We start from the raw sequence: 26,469 nt of genomic DNA on the forward strand, positions 1-26,469 counted from the left end.
AAAAAAAATAGGATGGAAGAAAGATAGCCTCTTTAACATATGGTGCTGGCAAAACTGGTTCAACACCTGCCACAAGCTAAAACTAGATCCTTATATATCACTCTGCACCAAAATCAATTCCAAATGGATCAAAGACCTCGAAATTAAAACAGATACCCTGAAAACACTAAAAGAAGGAGTAGGAGAAACACTTGGGCTCCTTGGCACAGGACGAAACTTCCTTAACAAAGGCCCAGAAATTCAACAAATCAAAGAAAGGTTGGACAAATGGGACTGCATCAAACTGCAGAGTTTCTGCACGGCAAAGGACACAGCATGCAAGATAAACAGAAAGCCCACAGATTGGCAAAGATCTTTACGTGCCATACAACAGACACAGGCCTCATATCTAAAATATATGCAGAACTAAAAAAAAATAAATTCCTCCAAAACAAAACCAGAAAGAACCAACAGCACCCTCAACAACTGGGCTAAAGACTTAAAAAGAACCACCTCTGATGAGGAAATGAGAATGGCGAAGAGAGAGGTGAAAAAGTGCTCTACATCACTGGCCATAAAAGAAATGAAAATCAAAACAACATTGAAATTCCACCTCACCCAAGTAAGAACGGCCATTGTCAGGAAAACTATCAATAACAAATGTTGGAGTGGATGAGGCCAAAAGGGAACCCTACTTCATTGTTGGTGGGAATGTAAACTTGTTAAGCCACTCTGGAAAGCGGTATGGAGATTCCTCTAAAGGCTAAGCATAGAGCTCCCCTATGACCCAGAAGCCCCACTTTTGGGAATCTACCCAAAAGATTACAAACAAGAATACACTAAAGCCACCAGCACAACAATGTTCATCGCAGCACAATCTGTCATCGCTAAATATGGAACCAACCCAGATGCCCCTCAGTAAATGAATGGATCAGGAAAGTGTGTTACATATACACAATGGAATTTTATGCCTCTATCAGAAAGAATGACATTGCCCCATTTGTAAGGAAATGGAAGGAGCTGGAAAAAATTATACTAAGTGAAGTGAGCCAAACCCAAAGAAACATAGACTATATGGTTTCCCTCATAGGGAATAATTAGCACAGGTTTAGGCCATTCACAGCAGAGGATCACAAGAGCCCAATAGCTATGCCCTTATGAACATATAAGATGATGGTAAGTGAAATGAACTCCATTATGGAAACAACCATTATATCACCGTTGTAATTACTTTCAACATGCCATGTGAAACCGTAGCTTCATTTGATGATCGTCTTATATCCTCTTCCTGTGGTTGTCCCTGCGCTATCACTGTATCTCATCTGAGTACCCTGGATACTGTGTATACTGGTATTAGAACTAGGGAAGTGAAAAGGAATATCAAAATCGAGAGACAACAGTTAAAAAGACAACTCCAAAAGCAATACTTGCAAAACCATTTGGTGTAAAGCAACTGAACAACTCATGGGGGGAAAGGGAAAGGTGGAGAGGGAGGGGGGAATGAGGTAGGAGGTAACAAATAGTACAAGAAATGTACCCAAGACCTTACATATGAAACTGTAACCCCTCTGTACATCATTTTGACAATAATTATTTTTAAAAAAAGAATAAAGACAGTTCTTGTACCATCAAGAAAAAAGATAAATGAACTTTACTATACCTACCAAAGATTATTTTTCCACTTTCATTGTCCTAAGAAAATTAGTTAATTGGGTTTTACTTAGCAATAGTTTCTCTTCTAGAAATCTAGGCCATATTTGCCCCAAAACTTTACAATGTATTTGGAAGACGATGAGTTTCCTTAACTTATGATACCCTCACCGTAAAGTCCTCCAATTAACTCAGTATAACATTTTCTTGGAAAATAATGCAAAAAAGGGGGGGGAATCCAAGTGCATAAAGCCCTCAAGTACTGACATAAAACCTTTTAGATCAAGAACTCTTAAAACACAGAAAAAGATAAACTATTAAAAACTGTGTTATAAAACCCCAAAGAGGTTACTTTTAATGCTAAGCAATTGGGTTTCCTAGACCACTTACATAAATCACAAAGTCTAAAGGAGAGAGAAAAGTTTATATGGCTATCTATATGAGAAATTAATACTGCTATTAAGAAATACCCATGGGCTGGGAATATGGCCTAGTGGCAAGAGTGCCTGCCCCCATATACATGAAGCCCTGGGTTCGATTCCCCAGCACCACATATATAGAAAACGGCCAGAAGTGGCGCTGTGGCTCAAGTGGCAGAGGGCGAGCCCTGAGCAAAAAGAAGCCAGGGACAGTGTTCAGGCCCTGAGCCCAAGGCCCAGGACTGGCCAAAAAAAAAAAAAGAAATACCCATGGATATTATTTAACACCCTGAGTAATCTGACCTCAGCCAACTCTCCAAAATTATCTGCCACAAACTAAGACCTTAGCACAGACTTCCTAAACCTGATCACTATTCCTTAACAATTTGCTCATTTTCTCCTCTATACTTTCTCTCTGACATTCTCACAACTCCTTAAATCTAACCATTGCTCAACACTTCAGGAGCACCCTCTGGCATGCAGCCCACAAAAGCACAACACCAATGCTCATCCTGTCTATTTGCTACTTAACTGTATGCCTTCATTATTGCTTACTTCTTCCCATGAAATGCTAGAATTTGAACTCCTGATTCACTTTTCTACCCTACCTCACACAGTATCTGTCAGGGTGTTGGCACTCACATGGAGCACAGAGCCAAACATTTAAGGAATAAGAGTGTGTGTTTATTCTCAATCTCTCATCTGCATATGCAACAGTGCAGAAATTTATACAAAGCAAATGAAATCTGAAAAGATTTTAGTTTCCTTACTACATCCACATTCATGAGTCTTCCAGCAGCTGATGTTTTCCCTTGTCATTTATGTTGTTACACTATGCTGTTTATCTCAGGACCCTCTCAGACTAGCCTTTAATTTGCTGTAATAAGTCTCCATTACTCCTGATATCATTCAGAATGCATGGCTACCTGGTTAGTCAAGGCAATGATTTATAATAAAATTGTTACAGATTTTACTCTTCCATTCAGTTAAGATTACCCTCCCAATTTCACTGTAGAGCCTTACTCCAAACTAGCTCAACTGCCACTTGAATGATAAAGTGTAAGAAAGAGAGCGTCTTCTCTTTTGCCGAAGAGTTCAGGAGAGGATCATCAAAATCTTGTGTTGGGTTTGGTTTTACCCTACTAAAATTCACTGATGCTTGGTCCTCCGTGTACTGTGCTGTGTTGAGCAGTAGTAGTCTTTAAGAGGGATTGTCTTTCTTGTGAGGTAGAATTAGTTATTACCTGAATGGATTAGCTATATGGGGAGTGGCTATTTTTAGAAGCCTGCCATCTTGCCCTCACCAAAGTCATACAGATGCCTAAAGCAACAAAAACTATGACATTGAGTTAAATGAACATAATGAAAGCACAAAAAGAAACTACTACTACGGCCCTGCCATTCGATTACTCTCTCCCAAACTTGAGCTAATAGGTTATAATCATCTATATAATAGAGCTATACAGGATATTATTCCATTAAACATCACAGAAAAACAAGAGATGAAACACATACATTTCAAAATGGCTAATGCATTTGTTTCTGCCACCAGCGACTGATCAAAGCAGAAGAAACCAAGTATCAACAGACTTTAGAACTGTTCAAATTTCTCTTATTCCTTACTACCCATAAGGTATAGACTCATCACTGTGAGCTTCAAAAGATATGGGTCAATTCTGACACTACTCAATGAATTTCTGCAATCTTGACAAGTTTTCACTCGGCAGAGGATAAACTTTAGAACAATCGTTTTAAGCTGTTCTAGGTATGGTAACTCTCTACTAACGTACAAAGTTTCTCTTGGAAATACGTTCACAGTCACATGCTAGGAGACCAAGCCTAGCTGTACAACCTTTGCAAGTCAGGGGCATGGACTAGCCATCAGGAAGAAAATTCCCCTGTCCAAAGCTAATCAGACCTCTAGGCCTATGTTTATCTGAACAGAATTCCCTTCTATATATTTTTGTTTTTTAAATGTTTGAAGGATCTTCATTTGTGAAATTATATTAGTGTTGACACCTAACAAAGTAAAAAGTTGGCAATTTCAGTTTTTTCTCAGGTTTTATCTACCTGTAAAAATCCAAATTCTGAGTCTACTGACTTAGAAAAATATCTCTCTTAGCCCTTTACCTGGTAAAAGATATACACATATTTTTCCCCAGAAACTGATGATATACTAAAGGTCACACAGCAAGAAAGTGGCAAAACCACTTCTGTATCTAAATTTCCAGCTGGGTAAGCATACCATCAAGTCTTTTGTGAAGTCTAATGTGTTATACTGTTTGGGGAAATTAATTTATTTAAGTTTCTTACTGAATGAAAAAATAATTTTAAAGTGTTTTAAAGCCACATTTAAATAAACGACATTTTATCCACAATTAAAAGGGAATTTGGCTGAAGGAGGTTTATTAAACTGTTTTTCATTGCTTTAAATCTGCAAGTGAAGCTTATGATACCATATGCCAATTTAAGGCATATTGCTTTAACATATGGGTGAAATTCCATACAGATTCTCATAGACATAAAAATAACTAGATATGTTTTATGAATAAGTATAATAGCATCATCCTAGTATTGTCTTTTTTTAATCAATGACTGTAGTATTATGCATGACTATATAGACTCAGGCATAAATCTTTCCTTCAAAGAGGTTTAAGGACTAAACCAATAAGCCTTTCTGTGGGCATTTTTTATACAGCAACAGACAAAAGCCAATGAAATGAAGGATGAAATAAAACCACATGGCGTATAGTTTTAAGAGAAGAAGGGCTAAACAATTGATTTTAAGTGCTAAAGAAATACAATAAAAAAATTAGCAACTTTCAAGTCTTTTTGTCTACAGATTCTGAAAAGCTTTATTCCAAATGATTTCTCATGAAAGTCACCTACTAGGGGAGCTATTCATGGCAAATCACCTCGATAATGATTCTTCCTGGACTTCAGTTAATCATAATTACAAATGTGTTTTCTTCAAAAAATTTTCTCCTATGTAAAACAAGCTGAAAAATCCAGTCCATTTCTCCTATAGCTCCATAAGAAAGGATGATTATGGTGAGTTCCTATAACAATAAATAGCCTAAGACCATTAACAGAAGACACAGTTCAAACGACAGATTCCTTTAAATTCTTTTATGTTCGCCTTTACAAACTAATGTCTCTCAATTGTCTTTGTCTACTCTTTTTCTTTTTTATTACAAGTTGACACTAATCTCTCTTGCCTGTTAAATCACATCTAATCCATCATCTAAATATATGAATAATGACTCACCTTTAAGAGTCTTTTTCTGTTTGGGTGGAAGAGTGAATTGGCACTTATTGTCACTTATTTCTCTAATGGGAGAAATGTTGAATAATGAGCATGGTAAATTTGGATTCTCAAGAGTAGCTCAATAAGCCAAGCTGCTAGGAACAAAAATCTGCAACTCAGACATTCTAACCTTTTAAATGCTATCAAAAGTGAATATAAGTGTACTTTACTTCTGCCTATAAAAGCACAAATCAAACTAGTTTAATTAGTTTTGTTTGAAATAGCTGAGTTATTTAAAAACAAAACACGAAAACAAAGTAAGGTGTTGCCATTTGGCTGATCTCTTTGCTCCTGGTCTCTTTCCCATCTGTTTCTTGTAGTCTAGAAGCTGGCACTTCTCCACCATGTTGTAATACAACTGGATGAGGACCAGAGGAAGGTCAAGCCCAGATCCCAAGAATACTTACCTGAAAGGACTATGGCCTGGGGGATGGGGTGGGTGCATGTGAGCAGTAAGATTATAGGATTTCTAGGCTAGGAGTAGGAAAACTCTTTCTATGAAGAATGGATTGGGCAGTTATCCAACCACCTGTGTGTGAACTGCGCACATCTCACATCTGGATGAGCCAGATACCCTTGAGAAATAGACTGAGCTCACTTTCTAAGTCACTTTGTTTTTCTTCTTTAGCAATTCTGTATGCCAGTCTACTCTAGTGATGGCTGCCTGTCATACATTTTCATTGAACATTCTAATTTTCTAGAATTTCTCTACTCCTCTAAAACAACCCCTACCAAAAGTAGCTTTAAAGACTAGGAAAACAGATTCCTTCTTGGTAAAACTCTATGAGTAACTTGATTCTTTCTAGTCCTCTACTAAGTGGAAACTAGCCTTGGACAATTCATTAAACTTCTTTAGAAATCAGTTTTCACATTCACAATACATAAATGTTACATACTTTATATATCTAATGCAAAATACTTTATAGGTCTAAGTTCCATGATTTTATGTCTTTATGAAGAAAACAAAACTTTATTGTCCTATACTTCTTATTCTTTATAATTAAAATACTATCGAACAAATAAGAAAACACAACCAGAAACACATACAATCATACATCACTTAATGACAGAGATGCGTTTGAATAAAAAGGTTAGGTGAGGGGCTGGGGATATGGCCTAGTGGCAAGAGTGCTTGCCTCGTATACATGAGGCCCTGGGTTCGATTCCCCAGCACCACATATACAGAAAATGGCCAGAAGTGGCGCTGTGGCTCAAGTGGCAGAGCGCTAGCCTTGAGCAAGAAGAAGCCAGGGACAGTGCTCCGGCCCTGAGTCCAAGCCCCAGGACTGGCCAAAGGAAAAAAAAAAAGGTTAAGTGATTTTCTCATTATGAAAACATTAGAATGTTCTATAAACCTACATAGTTAAGCCACTACACATGCAAGCTATATGGTATATCCTATTGCTCTTGGCTACAACTATGGTCATCATATTCAACCATGGTCATATTATTGTGTCAAAAATGACAAGTATTTGCGTATATAAACATAGTAGATGTGCAATGAAGATATTAAGCAACAGAAACTCCATAGCCCATCATAATCTTAAGGAACCACCATCTTATATGTTTGTCCATCATTGATTAGAACATCAATTATAGAGCACACGATGGCATGCATGCATACATACACACATACACACACACACAACCAATGAGATTTTTCATTCTTATAAAAAATCATGCATTCAGAAGCAATTTATGCATCTTAAATTTTTAATCAACTACTAATCATGAATAGTTAGAAAGTTATAAGTATACACAACCAAGATTAGATATTTCTCGAAAAGCCATCACTCAAGTTAGGATAATTATAAGAGAATCTTTCCCACCTCCTTTAAAATCAAGACCAGAGACAAACTTCTGAGTTTAATACGAGGATGAATAGACTTGACTAGAAAAGCAAACTGAGGAAGCATCAGAGACTGCCTTTCAATACCTGATCATCAAATGTTAACTAAAATACTCTATCCCTCAACCTTATGAGCAGGCAATATGGTGCTCTGTTTGCCAGATTTTAAAGAGATTCATCTTTACATAGCTAAAACTAGAAGTGAAAGATTGGGGGTAACAAGGTTATTCAATGTCTTTTACTTCAAAGTATGTAATGTTTTATTAAATGTAAATGTAGGTACACTACAGAATCTGTGGGTAGGGAAGAAAGAGAGGGAAAGGGGGAAGAGAGAGAGGGAGAGAAAGATGGAAATGATAGGGGAGCACAGAAGAAGGAAAGGAGGGAAAGAGCACACATAATACCAATATAGTTTTTAAGCAATTACTAATCCAAGCTCATTCTCTGTTTCATAGGAAAAGACATACAGAAGACATAAATAACAAAGGTTATTTATAAAATAAAAAGAATACAAAGTAAAACCAGTAGATTCCATTTCATTTATCTTAACTGAATGTATGCTTAGCTTCAACTGAACACAGGATAAAAATCCCAAGACTTCTTGTCCTCTTCTATACAAATTTGGATAATAGAAGCTCCCCATCATACACATAACTCTTCATTATGTGAACACTGTAAGTAAACAGCCATTTGTACATAACCCAGTTATTACCTTTATTTTTGGGAAGAACAAACCAGCATTGCCCTTCTAAAGATGATAGTGCAATCTACTTCCCTTTCTGCCATTTCCCATGTTCTCATCACCACTTCTGCCTGTCTGCTGTTAAGGATCCTCTGCCTCAGAAAGAGCAGCAATTCTTTCTATTGGAAACACTTAAATGGCACTCTAAAGAGAAAGCAATTTGTGTCAGGAGGAGCAGTAACTTGAACCTGACTCTTGCAGATTACAGACTCTTATAAATTAGCACTGAGAGATCATGTCTGCATTCTCAAATATCCCACAGTCTATTCTTGTTAGTAAGTCTCAAGTTTCCTACCTCTCTTATAAAGCAGCCTACTCTTGAACATGAAACTATTCTTGCTATTTTTCGGACTCAAAATCAAAATTAGTACTTTTTTTTCAAATAAACATAATGTTCACCATTAAATATTATGCAATAAGGTACCATTTAAGGCAACTTGGTTATGCTTAAGCCCCAAGATATAAGTATTTAAATTCTTATACTATTACAGGAATACCTCAACTATCTGAAGTATAGTCAAAACACAGAAAATAAGTAAGCCATGCTCTTTACTCACAGGATAGCTCAAGGCCATGTATTGTTTTATTAAACCTGAGTATATGCGGTATGCTATCCACATTCCAAAACTATGATTGGCCATTAGAAACAGTAGAACAGAATGTAAAAATGAAAAAAATGAGTCAGGCCTTCTGAGGACATAAAAACTTACAGCTAACAGCAAAGGTATTGCTAATTCTTTTTGAAGAAGCTATTGGGAGAAGGGAGATATCCATCCAAACCATTTAGAGTAGACACAGTTCTACTCCTGAACAGCAGTGGCTAAAATTGAGGAAGGAATTTAACAGCTTAAACTCATACACTTGAGCTAGCTAGCAAATTTTTTTGCCATCAAACATACACTTAACTTGCAGTGCTACCCAAGTTGACCGCTATGTAATTTCTGAAAGCTTTGGCAAAATCTGGCTTCATACTTGAATTTTTGACCAGTGGAGCTTGACTAAGATGCCTACAGCAATACGTCCAGAAGAGTATACCTTCACTATGAGCAACTAGACAGTCTAATACATTTACACTTGTGCTGCATGTCCATGTACTTATAAATATGTTTGCATATATTCCCATTAATTTGACATTTATGGAAAGTTGTACCTGTTGAAAGGGTTAATTCATTGAATGTTTTCACTTCCCCATGCTTTTAGATTATTTCTGTTAAAATGAAATGATAAATGCATCACTAACTCAATGATCCATATTGTGTGTATCCTATCATAAATTCTGAAAAGTTTCCATGAGCCAGAACATATAAACATTTAATTGATTTGAGTTAGTTAAAAGGACAGAATCCTAGTCAGTTGAAGGAGATTTTTAATTCATAGCAATCACTAGCTTATGTGATGGGATGCCAGATGCATTTGTTTGACTAAACAGAAGCAACTGAATATTTCACATTTTTCAGATGCAATATTAGAGTTACTAGAATGTGGATAAGTATATACATATACACAGCATTGCTAGACAATCTCTTTCAGGTACAGATTAAAATGATCCTCCAGATATAAAGAATATTTATAGTTTTGTGCTATTATTTTCACTGAAGTTGAAAACATTACATTAAACTAGATAATACCTTTGTAAGCTATTCAGGATTCTCAGTAGCTTGCCCATTGGATATTTTGCAATTTTCTTAAGCATATGCCTCTAATAGTTTTCTATGTCATCAAATCAAAACATATGATCAATACAAGAATGACAAAATAAAAAATTATGTCCCAATATTTCTTAAACTGATGTCCAATCAATTGCATCTAGGATTACCAAATTTCCATACTGAAGCTTAACTTAACAATAACAAAAAATATTTCTTTAACCACCAGTGTGTCAGTTCCCATAACAGAAACATATTTAGAGTCTCAATTAAAATCAGTGCTAATATTATATAACTAAAACCCTTGAAATTTTTCTCACAGGAGATGTTCAATATCGATTTTCCAAATACATTTGTAAGTGATATTCTGACTTTCTCAAAGCAAAACAAAAGATCTACAAGAGTGATTAGTCACAGTATCATGTACTATCAACTTAATTCCCAGACCACCCTGCTTCATGGAAATCCTGCTGAGTTCCTCCAGACAGGATAGATCTTACCTCTCATGGACAAGGCCACTTTGCATTCTCAATACCTGCCTCAACAGAAAATAAGGAGCAGTTTTAAAATCAAGGGCAGATTTGAAATGCAATATTCTCTTGTGGGAAATTCTTCTTAGCCTTACAGGATAATCAAATACAAGTGCCCCCAAGACCTGCTGTTACTGGGTGTGAAACCTTGGGTGCTTTATTGTCATCTGGATGTGGAGGCTCTAGAGGCTAACATAATCTTTTCATATGCCAGCATTTGCAAATTTATAAAACAATCCCACCCACCAAAAACATAAATTTCCTACCACCATCTCACAATGTAGTGTGTGATAGATACCCTTGACCTGGAGTCAAAAGGGGTCAAGTTTCACAGTACCAGCTGAGGCAGGTCTTTCTCAGTGCTGAATTAAGCAAAGGAGAAGAAAGAAGACAACATTCTTCCCAGGAGGCTTTGTGGGTTGAGATCTTCATTCACTTCTACACATTTAAACAACAGTCACTTTTATAGACAGTAGGTTTCACCAGATTGGCTCTTACTAATCACCTACAGAGCTATTTTTGAAAAGTGCTCAGGCTCAATGTCAGATAAACTCAATTTGCATATCTGAGTACAGGATTCAACCACCAGTATTTTTTCAAAGCTTCCACAGTGATTTCATTCTCAGTCTGCAGTGAGATTGAAAAACAATACAGTGAATCCTGGTTTTAAACTAGGAGTGGCCTGAATTGGTGGTACACTTCTGTAATACTAACACTCAAGTGACACAAGGCAGGAGCACAGCTTGTTCCTGGCCAGCCAGGGCCTCACATTAAGACTTACTCAAAAGAACAAACAAACCAGACCAGTGATAATTTTCATATACCTTACCTGGAACATTTGTCAGTACCTGAAGACATTTTTTATCTGCTACCAGGGAGAACCCAAGGATGCTGCTCAACCTCCCTCATGCACAAAGAATTACCTGATCTCTTAGTGCAACCACTGAAATACTATCAACTACAGGAAGACTTGTCAGGAGAAACAGCCTGCTCTTTCTATCTCTAGAAATACTTTCACCAAACAAGGAAAAAAGCAGTAAGAAGATTTTAGAAGGAGCACAAAGAACTTTTGCATTTCCACCAATAAGGTCAAAGTGCTTCCAAACTGCTTCTTAAGTAACACAAGTGAATCATTTCCACATGGGAGCTCCCAAGACCAGGGAGATCTGTTTGAGAAGAAAGTAACACCTCACAAGTAGGACAATAGCCTGTGATACATTTTCCAATGTTGTTCCATCTGCTACAGTGCAATCTTTCTACTTGTTTCCACCTGTTTTCTGTTCATGTAAAAATAGACCAAGCCTGATCCAGATCATTCATAGCTCCTACCAATCCCCAAAAGAACAGCTCTAGAAATGACTCAGTCGATCTGCAATTCGGGATTAAGCTCACAACTAGTTCTTATCTGTTTTTACACCAATGATTCCAACAAACTGTGTGGAATTTAAAAGTATGAAAAAGCATGTCTTACCATCCATATCAAAAATTAATTTATAACAGCAGGGTAAATGCAATACCCAAGTTTATATGCTGATGATCCATAAACATCTCATTGTGCCACTTCATTTTCCAATTAATTACAGAAATAAAAATGCAATGCAAATGTACTGTAAATATTCTCTAGTGTGATATAAGCTCTCAGTAAGCTTGTCACATATGAATGAGAAAACTTAAAGGAGACACAAGAAATGACCAGCATGGTCATTCTACAATGTAGCTGCTATACCAAATTTGTAAAGAATTTACATTGTTAAATTTAAGAAAAGTTCCCCCAATCCACTAAATTTCTCTGGATACAGGCAGTAATAAGATATGATGTAATATCTTTACAGATTATTTAATGAAAGCCATTCTTTAAAAGTTGTACCTACAAACTTTTAAGTTAAATCAAGCATTAATTAACATGAGGCTTATGACTCAATAAGAGCATGAAAAGAATTTGTCAAAATTCACCATCCTTTAATCATAAAATGTCAATAGATGAAGGATGTCGCCATACAATAAAGGACAAACCCAAAGTTAACATCCTTTTCAACCATACAAACATTCCTCTTAGATGCCCATGCTCAGTATTTCTTTTCAACATAGTACTAGAAATCCTTGCCTGGGCAATTACATCAAAGAAGGAAATAATAGGCAATAGGAAAGGAACAATGGAAATTGCCACTATTTGCTGGTGACAGAGAAACTCATAGTCTCCACTGGAAGTAATTTGTCTCAATGAATAAATTTTGTAAAGTTGCAGAATCAAAAACAAAACATAAAAATTAGTAACAGTTCTATATAGCATAGCAAACAAGGAAATTTAAAAAACAATCCCATTTACAATAGCAACAAAAAATACAGATAAATTTAACCTAGGAGGTAAAGACCTATATACTCAAAATTATAAACACTGATAAAGGAATTAAAGAAATATAAGGGTATTTCATATTCATGAGTAGGAAGAATTAATAATTTTAAAATGTCCACAACTACCCAAAGTAATCAATGCAGTCTTTCTCAAAATCCCAATGCCATTTTTCACAGAAATAGCAAAAATAAATACTTAAGTCCATATGGAACAACAAAAGATCTTGAATAGGCAAAACAATGTTAATCAAAAAGAACAGAACAGAAAGCATCATACCCCTTGATTTTAAAATATATCATAAAGCCATTGTAATTAAAAACAGCCTAGTATAGGCATAAAAACATACACACTGGTGATGTAAAATCCAGTTAGAAAAATCGACTGGTTAGAAAAATCCAGAAAGAGGCCCACACATTTATGATCAACTGATAGTTTTAAAAAGGTACCAAGAACTCACAGTGGGGATAAGGACTGTCTCTTCATTAAGCAGTATTGAAAAAACTAGATATACACTTAGAAAAGAATAGGGACAGACACATCTCACACCTAAAATACCAGCTTCTAAAGTGCTTCTATTCCAGGAACACAGATCTGGAGAACTACGGTTCCAACCTGAGCCAGAAGTGAGACCTCATCCCAACAATATATACATATACATACACATATAGTTATAGTTATATACAGTGTATTTATAATATAGTGTATACACTATATAGATATATACTACGCATATGTAGTATACTACATATTACTACATATATACATATCCATATGTATATATATACTACATATACTACATATGCGTAGTATTTATCTATATAGTATATGCACACTAAACATACACACACATACACTATATATAAAGTTAGGTGTGGTGGCACATATCTGTCATCACAGCTGCCAAAAGCTTAAGTAGGGGAATCACAATCCAAAACTGCTTAGACAAAAAGACAAGACCTTATTTCAAAAACAACTAAAGCTAAAAGAGATGTTGGTATGGCTCAAGTGATACAGGGCCTGCCTAGCAAGCAAGAGGCCATGAGCATAAATCTCAGTGCAACCAACCAAACAGAAAAAAGAAACTGAAAACACCATATACCAAGCACAAAATCTATCAAATCACCAAAATGGATTAAAGAGTTAAATATAAGACCTGAAATTCTAAAATTCCTAAAAGAAAACATAGAGGTCAAGCTCCACGGCATTGCGTGGGCAGTAACACTTTGGATATCACCCTCAAATCATAAGCAACCAAAAGCAAAAAGAGAAAAATGGGATGACACCAAGCTAAAACAGCCTCTACAGCAAAGGAAGTAACTAGCAAAACAAAGACAAGTCACAGAACAGAAGGCTTTATTTGCAACCAACCCATACATTTGATAAAGGTGTTTTTTTTAATCCAGAGTATATAAGATTTGATTCAATACTAAGAAAACTAATGTTCCAATTAAAAATGAGCAAAGGATGTGAAGAAGTCTTTCTCAATAGGCATGATAATATATTCAGCATTATTAATCATTAGGAAATGTAAATTAAAAGTATAATGATATATCTATACCTGTTAAAATGGTTTTTTTTAAAAAATGAAAGTTAAGCTCATGCTTGTAATCCCAACACTCAACATGATCCAGAGTTTGAGGCCAACCTAGCTATTTTTTGAGTTACACACACACACACACACACACACACACACACACACACACACACACAGAGCTCCCCAGCATAAGAAGTGTTGGGAAAATAGGGAGAAAAGGGATATACTGTTAACTAAAAAATAAATTATAGCCATTGTGGAAAATGGTCTGGTAGGTTCTCAAAAAAAAAAAAAAAAACCTAAAAAGAGAATTACAATATGACCTACTAATTCTACTTCTGGAAATACATCCAAAGGAACTGAATCAATATGTAGAAGAAATATCTTCACTGCCATAGTTACTGTAGCAGTAATGACAATAGCCAAGTTATGAAATCAGCCAGAGTGTTTATCAATAGATTAATAAAGAAAATGTTATATATATACACATATATATGCATATATATAAATATAATGATGAAAGAAGGAAATTCTATTTTGTGCAACAACATGATAAAACTGTTAAGTGAAAAAAGCCAGGCCCAGAAATACAAATGTCACATGATTTCACTTGTATGTGGAATTTCATTGAGTTGAGGAATACTAGAGACTTGAGACAGTGAGAAGGGAAAAAAGGGGGAGTTGTTAATCAGTGGGAACAGAGTTATAGGCAGAAATAATAAGTTTTCAGTACTGTAGTGCAGCAGGATGACTGGAGTTGATGGTAATGTAATATGCACCCTAAAATAATTAAGAAAGTAAATTTCAAATGATCCACCATAAAAATATGATAGGTTAGCAAGATGATGGATAGATTAACTATCTTGATTTAATCATGCCACATTGCAGATATAGATCAAAACATCACATTTTACCCAATAAATCTATACAAAATAATTTGTCAATAAAATAATAGCAATAAGACAAGTTCAGGTATGTCATGCTTTTAATCTTGGCTATTTGAGAGGCTGAGATTAGAAGGACATGATTTTAGGCCAGCCAGGCAGAAAAGTGCAAGAGACTCTGATCAGAAGAAAGCTGGTTATAGCAATATATTCCTATAATCTCAGGCAACTATGGGAAGCCTACATAGGCAGATCACAATCCAGACAGATGCCAAAGCAGGAAAAGAGACTCTCTTAATAACCAGCAGTGAAAAGCCAGGCTGTTGCCTCAGCTCAGAAGTATTACTCTTGCTTAGCAAATGTGAGTTCAAACTCCGGTACCCACAAAATAAAATAAAATAGTATGAGTTTTCAAATAAAATTTAAACTGGAGTTCTTTATTTAAAGGGAATAATTGTTTTGTAAGTGAGCCACCTGCCCCTAAGTATTTCCTTTTTTGGCTCAGTTTAAGAAATCAAGTTTCCTTAAAATAGTACAGATAGTTACTTCTGAAGCACATTAAAATGTAATCAAGAAATGGAAAAGTCATTAGCTTTACCTTCCCATTAGCCTGCTACCACCTCTGGGGACAAGCATCATGACCAATGACCTATTTCATAATAGCAACACAACCAAAATACCTTTTGTAATGACTTTCATCTATTTTGGAGAACAAGACAGCCAAGGCCACAGTAATCAGGGTGCCTCTATTGGTCTTTTGGAACCAGAGATGAAGGTTCAGTCAACCCAGTAAAAGCACCAGCAAGGTGGTCTCAACTTAACAGGTGAATTGCCTTCTCCTTGCCACCTCCCAATAGGAAAAGGGGATAAGCAGCAGCTTCCTATCTCCCCAACCTTTTCTACTTCCATTTGTGCTTAAGAGAACACTGGAAGCCTTAGAAGCAAAGCTTCCAGAGTCAATTTCCAGCACTATGAGAAAAGGATTAGTATGAAATGGAATCCAACAGGTAATCCCCAAGTACAATATTGAAAATTTACCCTTTGTGTCACTGCTAAAATTGGCAGCCTCCTCCATCACAGCTCAGAGCTGACTTCACTGAGATGCTGGAGTAGCCTTAAAGCAGAGGGGAAAACCCTCGGAGAATGTGAATTAAAAATGCCATAGTTGCTAATACTAATCATTTGCCTTCCAACCCAACCATAGGGAGCATAAAAGAACTGTAGTGGGAGGGGGTCACTCTTTTGTTTTGTTTTGTTTTATTTAGGAAATGATTTCTTTCTCTTGAGATCAGAATGGTTTCAGAACCAAGAGGCAGAAAATTAAGCCTCTTCTAAAAGGTTTTTTAAAAAGCTCAGGCTTAGTGCTGCCTCAGCAATGCAGGGATGTCATGCTTTGAAAACCAAAGGAGTCATCACACACATCTGTACATTAGCATAAAGTGACCTGGTGTGACCCAGAGAAGTGTCTCCTGAGAGGTAAAAGAATATCCTATTCCAAAAGAAGGTGTTGTTGAGCTTTGAGTAAGTAGGGAAGTGAATTACTGGCAAAACAAAAGTTACCCCACTCCTGCTACTGAGTCCAGCACGAGGGAGAAAATTCTCAAGAAAAAGGTGCATTTACAGATCATCAAACCTATTTAGACACAAGGTATTTCTTCTTTGAATGTTGTTTCTCATAAAGATTCATTTCTTCCTGGATGTGAGCTATTAACTAGATTCAAACAGCATCTAGATACCTTTCCACAAGGCATCCCTAGTAGAAATCCTCAGAGGAGAAAGGAAATGCTCAAGGTCAAGATCAAAGGTGATTATTTTTATCCAACACAAAACAGACTTCATCCTGGCTACTCAGGGTCCTGAAGATTATTGTTCCTCCCTTGCCTATCCCCTCCCGTCAACCTTCTCCAGGTTTCCACATCTGATTGCTGTATAAAACAACAAACCAAGCAAAAGAAACACACAACATGAACTCAGGACAAACATCCCCTTCTTTCTCTCAACCCACCCCTCACTCAGCCAAGCCTGAACTTCCTGTTCTAAATGGGAAGTGCTTCATCCATCCTAACTCTACTGTTGTCCCAAAGCCACTCCCCAGCGCGTACTGACCCACCATTCATGCCACTGTAGACATTCCGATGATGGGGGGACGTGTCCTCTTGTGCCTGCCGTCTGAGGGTGCCCTCCCTGCTGCCTCCACCGCTGCCTCCACCACCTCCTCCTCCTCCATGTTTGTGATCTGGGCTCCCCCCATAATGCTGTTTGAGGTGCTCAGGGCTGGTACCCCTGGGTCGGGGCAGGTGCTCCAGGCTCCCACTAAGCGCATGTTTCTGAAGGTGCTCGGGGCTCCCTCCGCTGTGCCTGGCATGTTCCGGGCTGCCCCCAGGCCTGTGCTTCTGGAAATGTTCTGGGCTTCCACTCAACATGTGCTTTGGCAGCATTTCAGGGCTGCTCCCTGGGTGTGGGTGCCTTTGCTGTTCAGGGCTACCCTTGCATAAGGGCTTATGATGCTCAGGGCTAGGTCCTTTGAGTGCTTTGGGGTGATCTGGGGTGCCAGAGGCCCTGGGTTTTTGCAAATGTTCAGGGCTTGCACTCCTGTGTTTGGAGTGCTCAGGGCTGCCCTCGGCCCTGGGCTTCTGCAGGTGCTCAGGGCTGCCACCACTTGCATGGTGCTTGTGGTGGTCAGGGCTGTCAGTGCTGCCAGTGCTGGAGGTGCTACTGCCGTCCCCCACATCCCGCACATATGGGGCAGAAGAGGCTGTCAGTTGGCACAAACTGGCCTGGCTGTCGATGGAGCAGCGGCTGCCTGCACAGCCGGCCCCTTTCTCCTCATCCAGCAGCACGCAGAGCTCCTTGAGCTCCATGTTCTCCTTCACCACTTCCTCCTGCTTCACCTCCAGCTCCTTCAGCTTCTGCAGGTACAAAGCTACTTCCTTGTGCATCACCCCAGCTGTGTAGCGGCCGAGTCTCTGCCACTCCCGGGACACCCTCTTGCCTTTCTGCCGGTCATCATCCAGGAAACAGCAGAGGTCCCTCAACTCCTGGTTGTCCTCCTGGAGTTTCTGGTTGATATCCTGAAAAGAGAGAGACAATTGTCCTAGGCAAATACCACATGGGAGGTATTGTGAGCTCAGACTTCCTAAAGTCAGGAGAGTCTGGAAATGGTGATATCTCTAGACTATTAAGGGAAGAGGTGGAGGTGGGAGAAGCTGAAGGATGGTAGCTAGCTGTCCATGATTAAATAATAGCTATTAGCTATGTTCTCTGTATAATGATTGCATTATTTTATCTAATGTACATCAAAAACAGGATTGTGATTATGGTTCCTTTATAAAAGAGGAAACTGGACCTCACAAAGCATCACTTGTCCAATATCACCCAGTCAGTATTTAGGGAGCTGGCCAGCTAGATGATTCACAGGAAATAAGTCTGGAGGAAAACAAGACTCATCTGCCCCACCCTTAAAAACGAAAAATGAAAGATTTTGATCTATAACACGCTTAGGAGCTCTGAGACACAGATCTTTCCACTGAGCAAATGAAGCCTTGCTCAGTTGTTCAATGATAGGGGCTGAGCAGTGGCAATCGCAACGACCCCACTAGGGAGATGCACAATTGCCCTCTAGTGGCATTTCAATCCTACACACCTGACCCCTCTTTGCCATACGCACCTGGACATCTCGCAGGCATTTCATACTTAACATCAGGCACACTGAGCTCTTGATATCCTAATCCCAGCCCTCCAACTCACATCTCTCAGCAAAAGCTACTTCCACCCACCCCATTGCTCATGGTGAGAATATGAGGGTGTCCCTGGCATCATCTCCCTCAATTTTCCACTTCAGAGCCCAGTGGGTCTTTGATCCTTCTCCAAAATTCAGTTTATCTTGCCACTCACATGTTAAAATTTCTTTAATTGCTTCTTGTTGCTTAGAACCTGGAGCAAAATCCCCCCATTCTCACAAGGCCCCACAGGCTCCCCTATTCCATGTACTTCTCCAGCCAAAGGCTGATCTATTTGTTCATTCATTAGTCAGTATCAATTACATGTCAGGTTCCAGTCCAAGCAGCAGAGCTATATCAGTGGACATGACAAAGACGTTGACATCCTACAGCTTTCATCCTAGTGGAAAATAGTGTCAAAATCAAGTTTAAAATACTATGACACATCCTGAAAATTGCTGGGGGGAAAATAAAGCAAGTTAAAAAATACATTTTTTTAAGAGAAGGCACCCTTGCAAGAGAAACATTTGAGCAATGACTTTGATTAAATGAAGAGCAAACACATGAATGAAGAAATAGGGCAAGTGCCAAAACTCTGAAACAATGGATATCAACAAAGAGGCTATTGGGCTGGATTGGTCCTGACAGCAGAAGTAGAGATGGGCATTCAAGCATTGTGGGCCACCTCTCCTGGCATTTGTTTTAGGTCTTCAAAGGGCAAGCCCTTCTCCTCTTTCACTCCAATGTTTTCCTCGGGCTTCTAGACAACTATCAATGCTCTCCGGTTAGTGCTCACTAACCAAAGAAGCCACTGTGAAGAAGGTCCACTTCTAGCTATTTTTCTCCTTAGATTTTCCCTCTGTTGTACTGACTGCAGTACAGCCACCTGTGCATGCTTATGCCTGTTAGTTCAGCTCGCCACCCCAAATGAAGTCATGAAACAGACCTCTCATCTATTCTATCCATCTATGTATCCAGAATATAGCACCTCTACCTCATACTCCAGAAACTAAGGAATGGAAAAGTGTATTAAGCATCAGAAAACGTACTGGAAAGGGGATGGGGAAAAGATCAAGAAAAGCAGAATGGTGAAAGAGACAAGGCAGGAGCAAATGCAGTCATAAAATTCAGTGCAGGGGGCTGGGAATGTGGCCTAGTGGTAGAGTGCTTGCCTTGTATACATGAAGCCCTGGGGTTTGATTCCTCAGCTCCACATATACAGAAAAAGCCAGAAGTGGTGCTGTGGCTCAAGTGGTAGAGTGCTAACCTTGAGCAAAAAGAAGCCAGGGACAGAGCTTGGGCCCTGAGTTCAAGCCCCAAGACTGGAAAAAAAAATTCAGTGCATTCCTACAACATTAAGAAAATTGGGGCTGGGAATGTGGCTTAGTGGTAGAGTGCTTGCCTAGCATGCATGAAGCCCAGGGTTCGATTCCTCAGCACCAAATACACAGAAAAGGCTGGAAGTGGCACTGTGGCTCAAGAAGTAGAATGCTAGCCTTGAGCAAAAAGAAGCCAAGGGCAGTGCTCAGGCCCTAAGTACAAGCCCCAGGAGTGGCAAAAACTAAGAAAATTAAGAAAATTGAAGGAAGAAGAAGAGTTGGGAGGGATGGAAGAAAATGATGAAAGGGGTGACACTGATCAAGATGTATTGCATTCATAAACAGCTTTGTTGAATGGCAACTCCTCTGTAAAACTACTTAAAGATAGATATTTAAAGATAATTTTTAGGTGTGTTATGAATTTCCCCTTTATTCTCTCCTCACACAAATAGTAAAGGAAGCACAATGGGAAAGGGAAGGAGAGCCAGAGCCAGAGAAGACTTACTCTTCTCTACAAAGACTTCTGTTCCTGTGACTCTGTCATCCAGTCCCAAACTACTCAGGGATACTCAGGGAGGAAACTTGCTTCTTTCTTTTCTGAATAATAACTTATTTATCGTTAAAGTGATGTACAGAGGGGTTACAGTTTCATATGTAAGGCTGGGTACATTTCTTGTACAATTTGTTACCTCCTCCCTCATTTCCCCCCTCCTTCCTCCCCCTTTCCCTCTCCCCCCATGAGTTCTTCAGCTGGTTTACACCAAATGGTTTTGTAAGTATTACTTTTGGAGTCATTTGTCTTTTTATCCATTGTCTCTTGATTTTGATATTCCCTTTCACTTCCCTAGTTCTAATACCAGTATGTACAGTACCCAGGGTATTCAGATGAGATACAGTGATAGGGCAGGGACAATTCAGGTCGGTTCCAACACTTTTTCTGATATTGACTAAAAAAACAAACTTTAAAACATCCTTTACTTCTTGACCATCCATCCTAAGACCCACCAGTAGAAGGGAATTTCCAGGCCAAAATACAAAAACCTGCACAGCTTATTTTCCACCTCCAATTCTAACTCTTGGCTTTCCCAATATCTCTTGTTTTCTGATTTCCAGTGCCTCCTCTTCCTTTCGTTTCTCATGGCCACTTTCTGATCTCAAACCAGAGCTTGACCAACAGCCACACACACCCCTGGCCTCCTGCCTTTGCCCATCCTCTGTCTTCCCTCGCCTACTCTAGTCCACTCATAAACCAGGCTCATCTTCAAAATACTTCCTTAGTACTTGGCTCCTCCTGCTAAGGCACCCCCAATGCCTCCCTCTGCTGTGCCAAGGAAAAAGAATAAACCCATTAGCCAGGCCTGAAAAACGTTTTCCTGTCTACCGTTAGCTCCTTCTGTTGAAAAATCATAACACCTAATTATATTTATGCACTAAAGCCAGGAAATGCCCTCCTGATTTCTCCAGAACTGAAATGAAGACAGGACTGGGGGCAACCATGGACTTTGGGAGAAACCATCCTCCCAAAGCAAATGAAATGGACTTTCTCTGAATTCTAGAGCAGATGGACAGGTAGACATGGCCCATTCATTTTCATCATGGCTCCTTCTTCCTGTGATTCACTTTTCTTGTGAGCATTATTCTCTAATTCTGAACTTGATAACCTTGTAAGCTAGCTTATTCAAATCTGCCAGGTTAAAACTTAGACTTTCTTTTTCAGAATTCTAGTTGTTCTTTTAACATTTCTATAGGCCACCAGATGGTATCCAAGTATATAAAATTAACTTGGGCGGGGGGAGGGGTAGAGGCAGTCCTGGGGCTTGAGCTCAGAGATGAGGTTCTTGATCAAGGCTAGTGCTCTATCACTTGAGTCACAGCTCTACTTCCAGCTCTTGGGTTATTAATTATAGGTAAGAGTCTCATGGGCTTTTCTGCCAGGGCTAGTGCTGAACCACAATTCTCAGATCTCAGTCTCTCACGTAGCTAGAATTACAGACATGAGCTATGGATACCTGGCTTTAAATTAACTTTAAAAAGCTTAAGTCCACCCCAAAGACTATCACCAAAGATTTCAAATCATATGCCTACATAAAACCAAGAGATACATCTATGGTTAAGAAAATAATTTTGTTCTGTATTCTTTTTCTTCACTGCAAAATGAGGCTGTTAGGAAGCAAGTAGGAAAATTAATACAAGGTAGTTCACAAATCCACAGAGATTCAGCTCCCCCCAATCAGATTCCAACCAACATTCTGGGTCAGAATGAACTGCAAATTGTTACATGCTCAGCAGCCCAAAGAAGTGCTCTAGCAGAACCCAGAACCTTACAATGTCAGCACCTTAGCCACAGCTGCCTGTCTTCATCTCTTTAGTGTTCACACACTCTAAGCAAAGAATGTGAATTATCCCTAAGAAAGAAAGGAGACAGAAGGGAGAGAAGGGAAGCAAAAGAAAGAATGAAGGGGAGGGAGGGAGGGAGGGAGGGAGGGAGGGAGGGAGGAAGGAAGGAAGGAAGGAAGGAAGGAAGGAAGGAAGGAAGGAAGGAAGGAAGGAAGGAAGGAAGGAAGGAAGGAAGGAAAAGGAGAAAGAGAAAGACAGGAAGGAGAAGTGAAAGAGGAAAGAAGCAGAGAAGGGAAAATGGAAGGAAAAAGGGGAGGGGAAGGGAAGGAGAAGGAAAGGAAAGGAAAAGGGAAAAAGGAAAGGAAAGGAAAGGAAAAAAGAGAGGAGAGGGAGAGAGGAGAGAGGAGAGGAGAAGAAAGGAAAGGAAAAGGGAGAGGAAAGGAAAGGAAAAGACAGGACCTTCTTTTCAATAATTTGCGTCTCTGTGACCTTGAGAAACTATGAAACCTCACTAGGGTTTCTGCATCTATCCACCATTTAACCCTCAAAAAGCTTTATGTGGAATTAAAATAACTATTAAATAGATCAGAAATATAAGGCTCAGAGAAGTCAGTGGTTTTCCCAAGCTGACCAGACTGCACAGCTGTACTTCTATCTAGCAGCCTTCAATGAAATTTCAAAGTCAGTTCACAAAAAAGAAGACATTAAAAAAAGTGTTGTATCCCCTTCCTGTGGTTGTCCCCACGCTATCACTGTATCTCATCTGAGTACCCTGGATACTGTATATACTGGTATTAGAACTAGGGAAGAGAAAGGGAATCTCAAAATCAAGACATAAAGGATAAAAAGACAAATGACTCCAAAATCAATACTTACAAAACCATTTGGTGTAAACCAACTGAACAACTCATGGAGGGAGAGAGAAAGGGGGAGGGGGGAAATTAGGGTGGAGGTAACAAATTGTACAAGAAATGTACTCACTGCCTTATGTAAGAAACTGTAACCCCTCTGTACATCACTTTGACAATAAATACTTTTTTAAAAAAGAAGTGTTGTGACCCTAGTTACTGTACATTTATAGCCCTCAACTAAGCATGCCAAACTCTTAGAGACCAAAAAACAACAACAGAAAAAACATCTTTCTTCCAGTTTAGCCACGTAAGTAAATATACCTACTATTTAGTCACTCAATCACATATGGTGTTTCAGTAAGCTCTGAGACAAAAAGATGAAAATGAAGAAGGCTGGCAGCTAAGCAGAGCCTTAGAACCATTGCACAATTAGGGTGAGCAAGAGGCCTTGAAGTCTCCTACCTCTAGCTGCCCAGAGATCTGACCTGTGTAACAGAAAGCAACCAGCTTCCACTGCTCTTAGACATGGACATGGGCTAGGAGATGTTGTAATACAGGTCGTGAAATCAAACCTCAAGATCTGCTTGGGGTATAATTACTCTTAAATAGTCTAGCAGTGACTTTTCTAGATGAAGCCACTAGAGTGAAGACCACGCAGTCTGTCACTGTACCTCCCTGCCCCATACCTAGCCACTCTTAGTCAGTGCACACAACCTTTTAGCTCTTTTAGAGCTCTCCAGAAGTATGTATAATCAATATTATGTTGAGTCTTCATTCTATTAAAATCTTTGGGAAATTGATTAATTGATTAAAAACTCATCCAAGTCACATTACATTGCAAACCATGGAAGATTGAATTGCAGGGTGACATTGACCAGCTTTGCCTTAAAAAAAAAAAAAGACAGTTCATGGAGATACATGGCCATCCATTTATGTTCTGCCCTGATGAAAACCACCATATTTAGCAGTCAAGTCCAGTATAGAACCTTCTCCTTGTTACACAGTTGTAACTACTTGTCACAATACCCTAGGAAATAGTTACTCTCATTTGCATTTTCCCCATTAATAAAATGAAGATCTGAGAAATTACCCAACTCCTTTCCTGGAATTTGAGGATTCAGGCCTCAACTCCACCTCTGAGATTATCTTCCCATTGGTTATCCTGTCCCTTTCCCCAAAGAGCCTGCTAGTTAATAAGTTCTCCTTTAGTAATGAATCACAAAAAGGGAAGCACAAGCCCCTGGGATTTGTCTGGCTGTGGGAACTGTCTTAACTGCATCTACTCTGGAGGACACATATATGACAGTAAATATGGGCCTAGACTGGGGCAGCACACAAGTGAGCCCTGGGCATCCAGCCTCTCCTCACTCCTCTTTGCCCAGAATCTTATAGCTGGAGCACCAAGACAATTACCTAAGCAACATCTACGGGCTGAGAAGTGGGGTGGGAGTGGAAAGGCACAAGAACAGCCTGTGCCTGCGGGAATTTGCTCCCTGAGGTCCCAGCACCGATTTCGTTTGTGTGTGGCTTCCTATAAACAAAAGCAGAACAATAAGAGGAAGGAATACCAGGAGGCACCAGGCAAGCTGAGCAAAGGAAGTTCGTTGGATCGCAGTGCATGCCGGCGGCAGGGCGGTTCCTGGCCACCGGTCTGCTGCTTCGGCCTGCAGGGCACACTGCCGGCCCCTTCATGGCTCTCCATGGGGAATAGAAAGTTCGTGGTGGGATTTGGGGTCCAGCCTCTTTTTGCTAACAACAGGGGGAGGGGGGGCAGGTTCAAAAAGAGGGCGCCACTAACCTACCCTTGTCACACACCTTGTCTAAATCCTGAGCCTTCCGTTCTGAGCGCCCCACCCCTTTCCAGGCTGGATAAAATTTAAATCAAGCTGGGAATGAATTGCAGAGGGTTGTAAGGTGATGCTGCCAATCAAAGTGGGGGTGAGGAGAGCAAATCACGGAGTCCATTGGTAGACTCCCAGGCAGAACTTGAGCTCCTCTGCGCAATGACAGTGCTGGGCATCCTGGGTGGCGCCTGCGGCTTCTCCCTGGCGCCAGGCCATGTCCTCTCCTCCCCGGCAGTGGTGCCCTTTCTTTGCCCTCTGCTCGCCAGATAACTGCTGGCTCCCCGCCCCCCACCCGGCAGCTACATCCCCCACCCCCCAAAGGCCAAGATGCCCTAATTCGCTCTCCTTGGCGCTCCCCCCCTGGTTGGCTCTACCCCAATTCCTCAAATCATCCACTTTCTGGTTCCCCCAGGGTGGCAGGGAGACCGTGTGCGCCCATTATCCCCCTCTCTGACTTTCAGCGTCCTTGGCACCGACTCCCCTCATCTCAGAGGACCCCGAGTGAAGGCACATGCCGTGTGGGGGAAAGGAGGGGCGCGAAGCAAACGCCGGCAAAGTTTGAAAAACTTTGTGAAGGACTGCAGATGGGGGCTAGGGGTGCGGACTGGGAGGACAGGGCAGACCTCACCTGTTGATGAGAGAAAGTTCGCCGGTCCACCCTTCCCCCTCCCGGGTCCGAACCTCCCCGCTCACCTTGAGACCACGGATCTCGCCGAGGTGCAGCTGCAGGCGGCGGTTCACCTCTCGGATGAGGTTGCTATGGTCCAGCATCGCGCTCACCTTCTCGGCCTCGGCGCGCCGCAGGCTGCGGATCAGCTCCTCCTTGCTCCACTGCAGCAGCTCCTCGTCCGACACTTTGGACAGATCCTCCACGGCGGCGGCGGCGGCGGAGGAGGAGGAGCCCGCCGCCAGGGCTGAGGGACAACTCTCCGCCGCCGCCGCTGCGCCTCCGGCCGCCTTCGACATGGTGGCGGCCCGGGGGGCAGGTGTGAGTGAGTGGGGTGAGAGAGGCCGAGCGCCGGGCGAGGGCGGGCGCGGCCGGGCGGCCTCCACCCACACCCTGTGTGGTGCGCTCCGCTCCGACAGTCAGCGGCACCGCCCGGGGACCACTGCGCTCGGCCGGCGGGGCTCGCGCGGGGCCGCCATCCTACCTCGCCATCGCCGAGCGCGCACCCGCAAACCCCCAGGGCCGGGCGGCCGACCGCGGACGACTGCCCTGACCCGTCCCAACTCCAAGCAAGTCCATGGTGAAGGGCGCCGGAGCGCGGGGGCCCGCGGGAAGATGGGGGGCCGGTACTGGGGAGGGAATCTCAAGGGGCTGCGCCCTCACCCTGACACTCGCACGGGCACGCACTTTCCCGCTCGGTGCCTGCTCCCCGCTTCGCTCCTTTCCTGCTCTAGCCCCGCGGAGCTCCGCGGCTCTGCCCTGGCTACCCGAAGGCTCCGAGCGGCCGGCCGGCTGCGCTCCTCCCGCCGCCTTCGCCGCGCCGGCCCGCCGCTCCCAAG

At 40.8% G+C, this 26,469-nt stretch overlaps 1 protein-coding gene across 5 annotated transcripts in view; it reads right to left on the reverse strand.

Annotated features, from left to right (window-relative positions):
* Ccdc85a (coiled-coil domain containing 85A) overlaps positions 1 to 26,250 on the reverse strand; it is a 186,975-nt gene extending 160,725 nt beyond the window's left edge. For 3 of the 5 annotated variants that reach the window (XM_048352884.1, XM_048352886.1, XM_048352885.1), the window contains exons 1-2: positions 25,657 to 26,247; positions 17,004 to 17,964 (exon numbers count right to left, since the gene is read on the reverse strand). In XM_048352884.1, the coding sequence (XP_048208841.1) occupies positions 17,004 to 17,964; positions 25,657 to 25,929 (1,234 nt within the window). In that variant the 5' untranslated portion in view covers positions 25,930 to 26,247. Of the gene's footprint in view, positions 1 to 17,003; positions 17,965 to 25,656 lie in introns of all 5 variants that reach the window. The other 2 variants (XM_048352887.1, XM_048352888.1) reach the window with 2 other exon arrangements.
* Between the last annotated feature and the right edge of the window lie 219 nt (positions 26,251 to 26,469).

This window comes from Perognathus longimembris, chromosome 8 (assembly GCF_023159225.1).
Source record: "Perognathus longimembris pacificus isolate PPM17 chromosome 8, ASM2315922v1, whole genome shotgun sequence".
In the NCBI taxonomy this organism is placed as follows: Eukaryota; Metazoa; Chordata; class Mammalia; order Rodentia; family Heteromyidae; genus Perognathus; species Perognathus longimembris.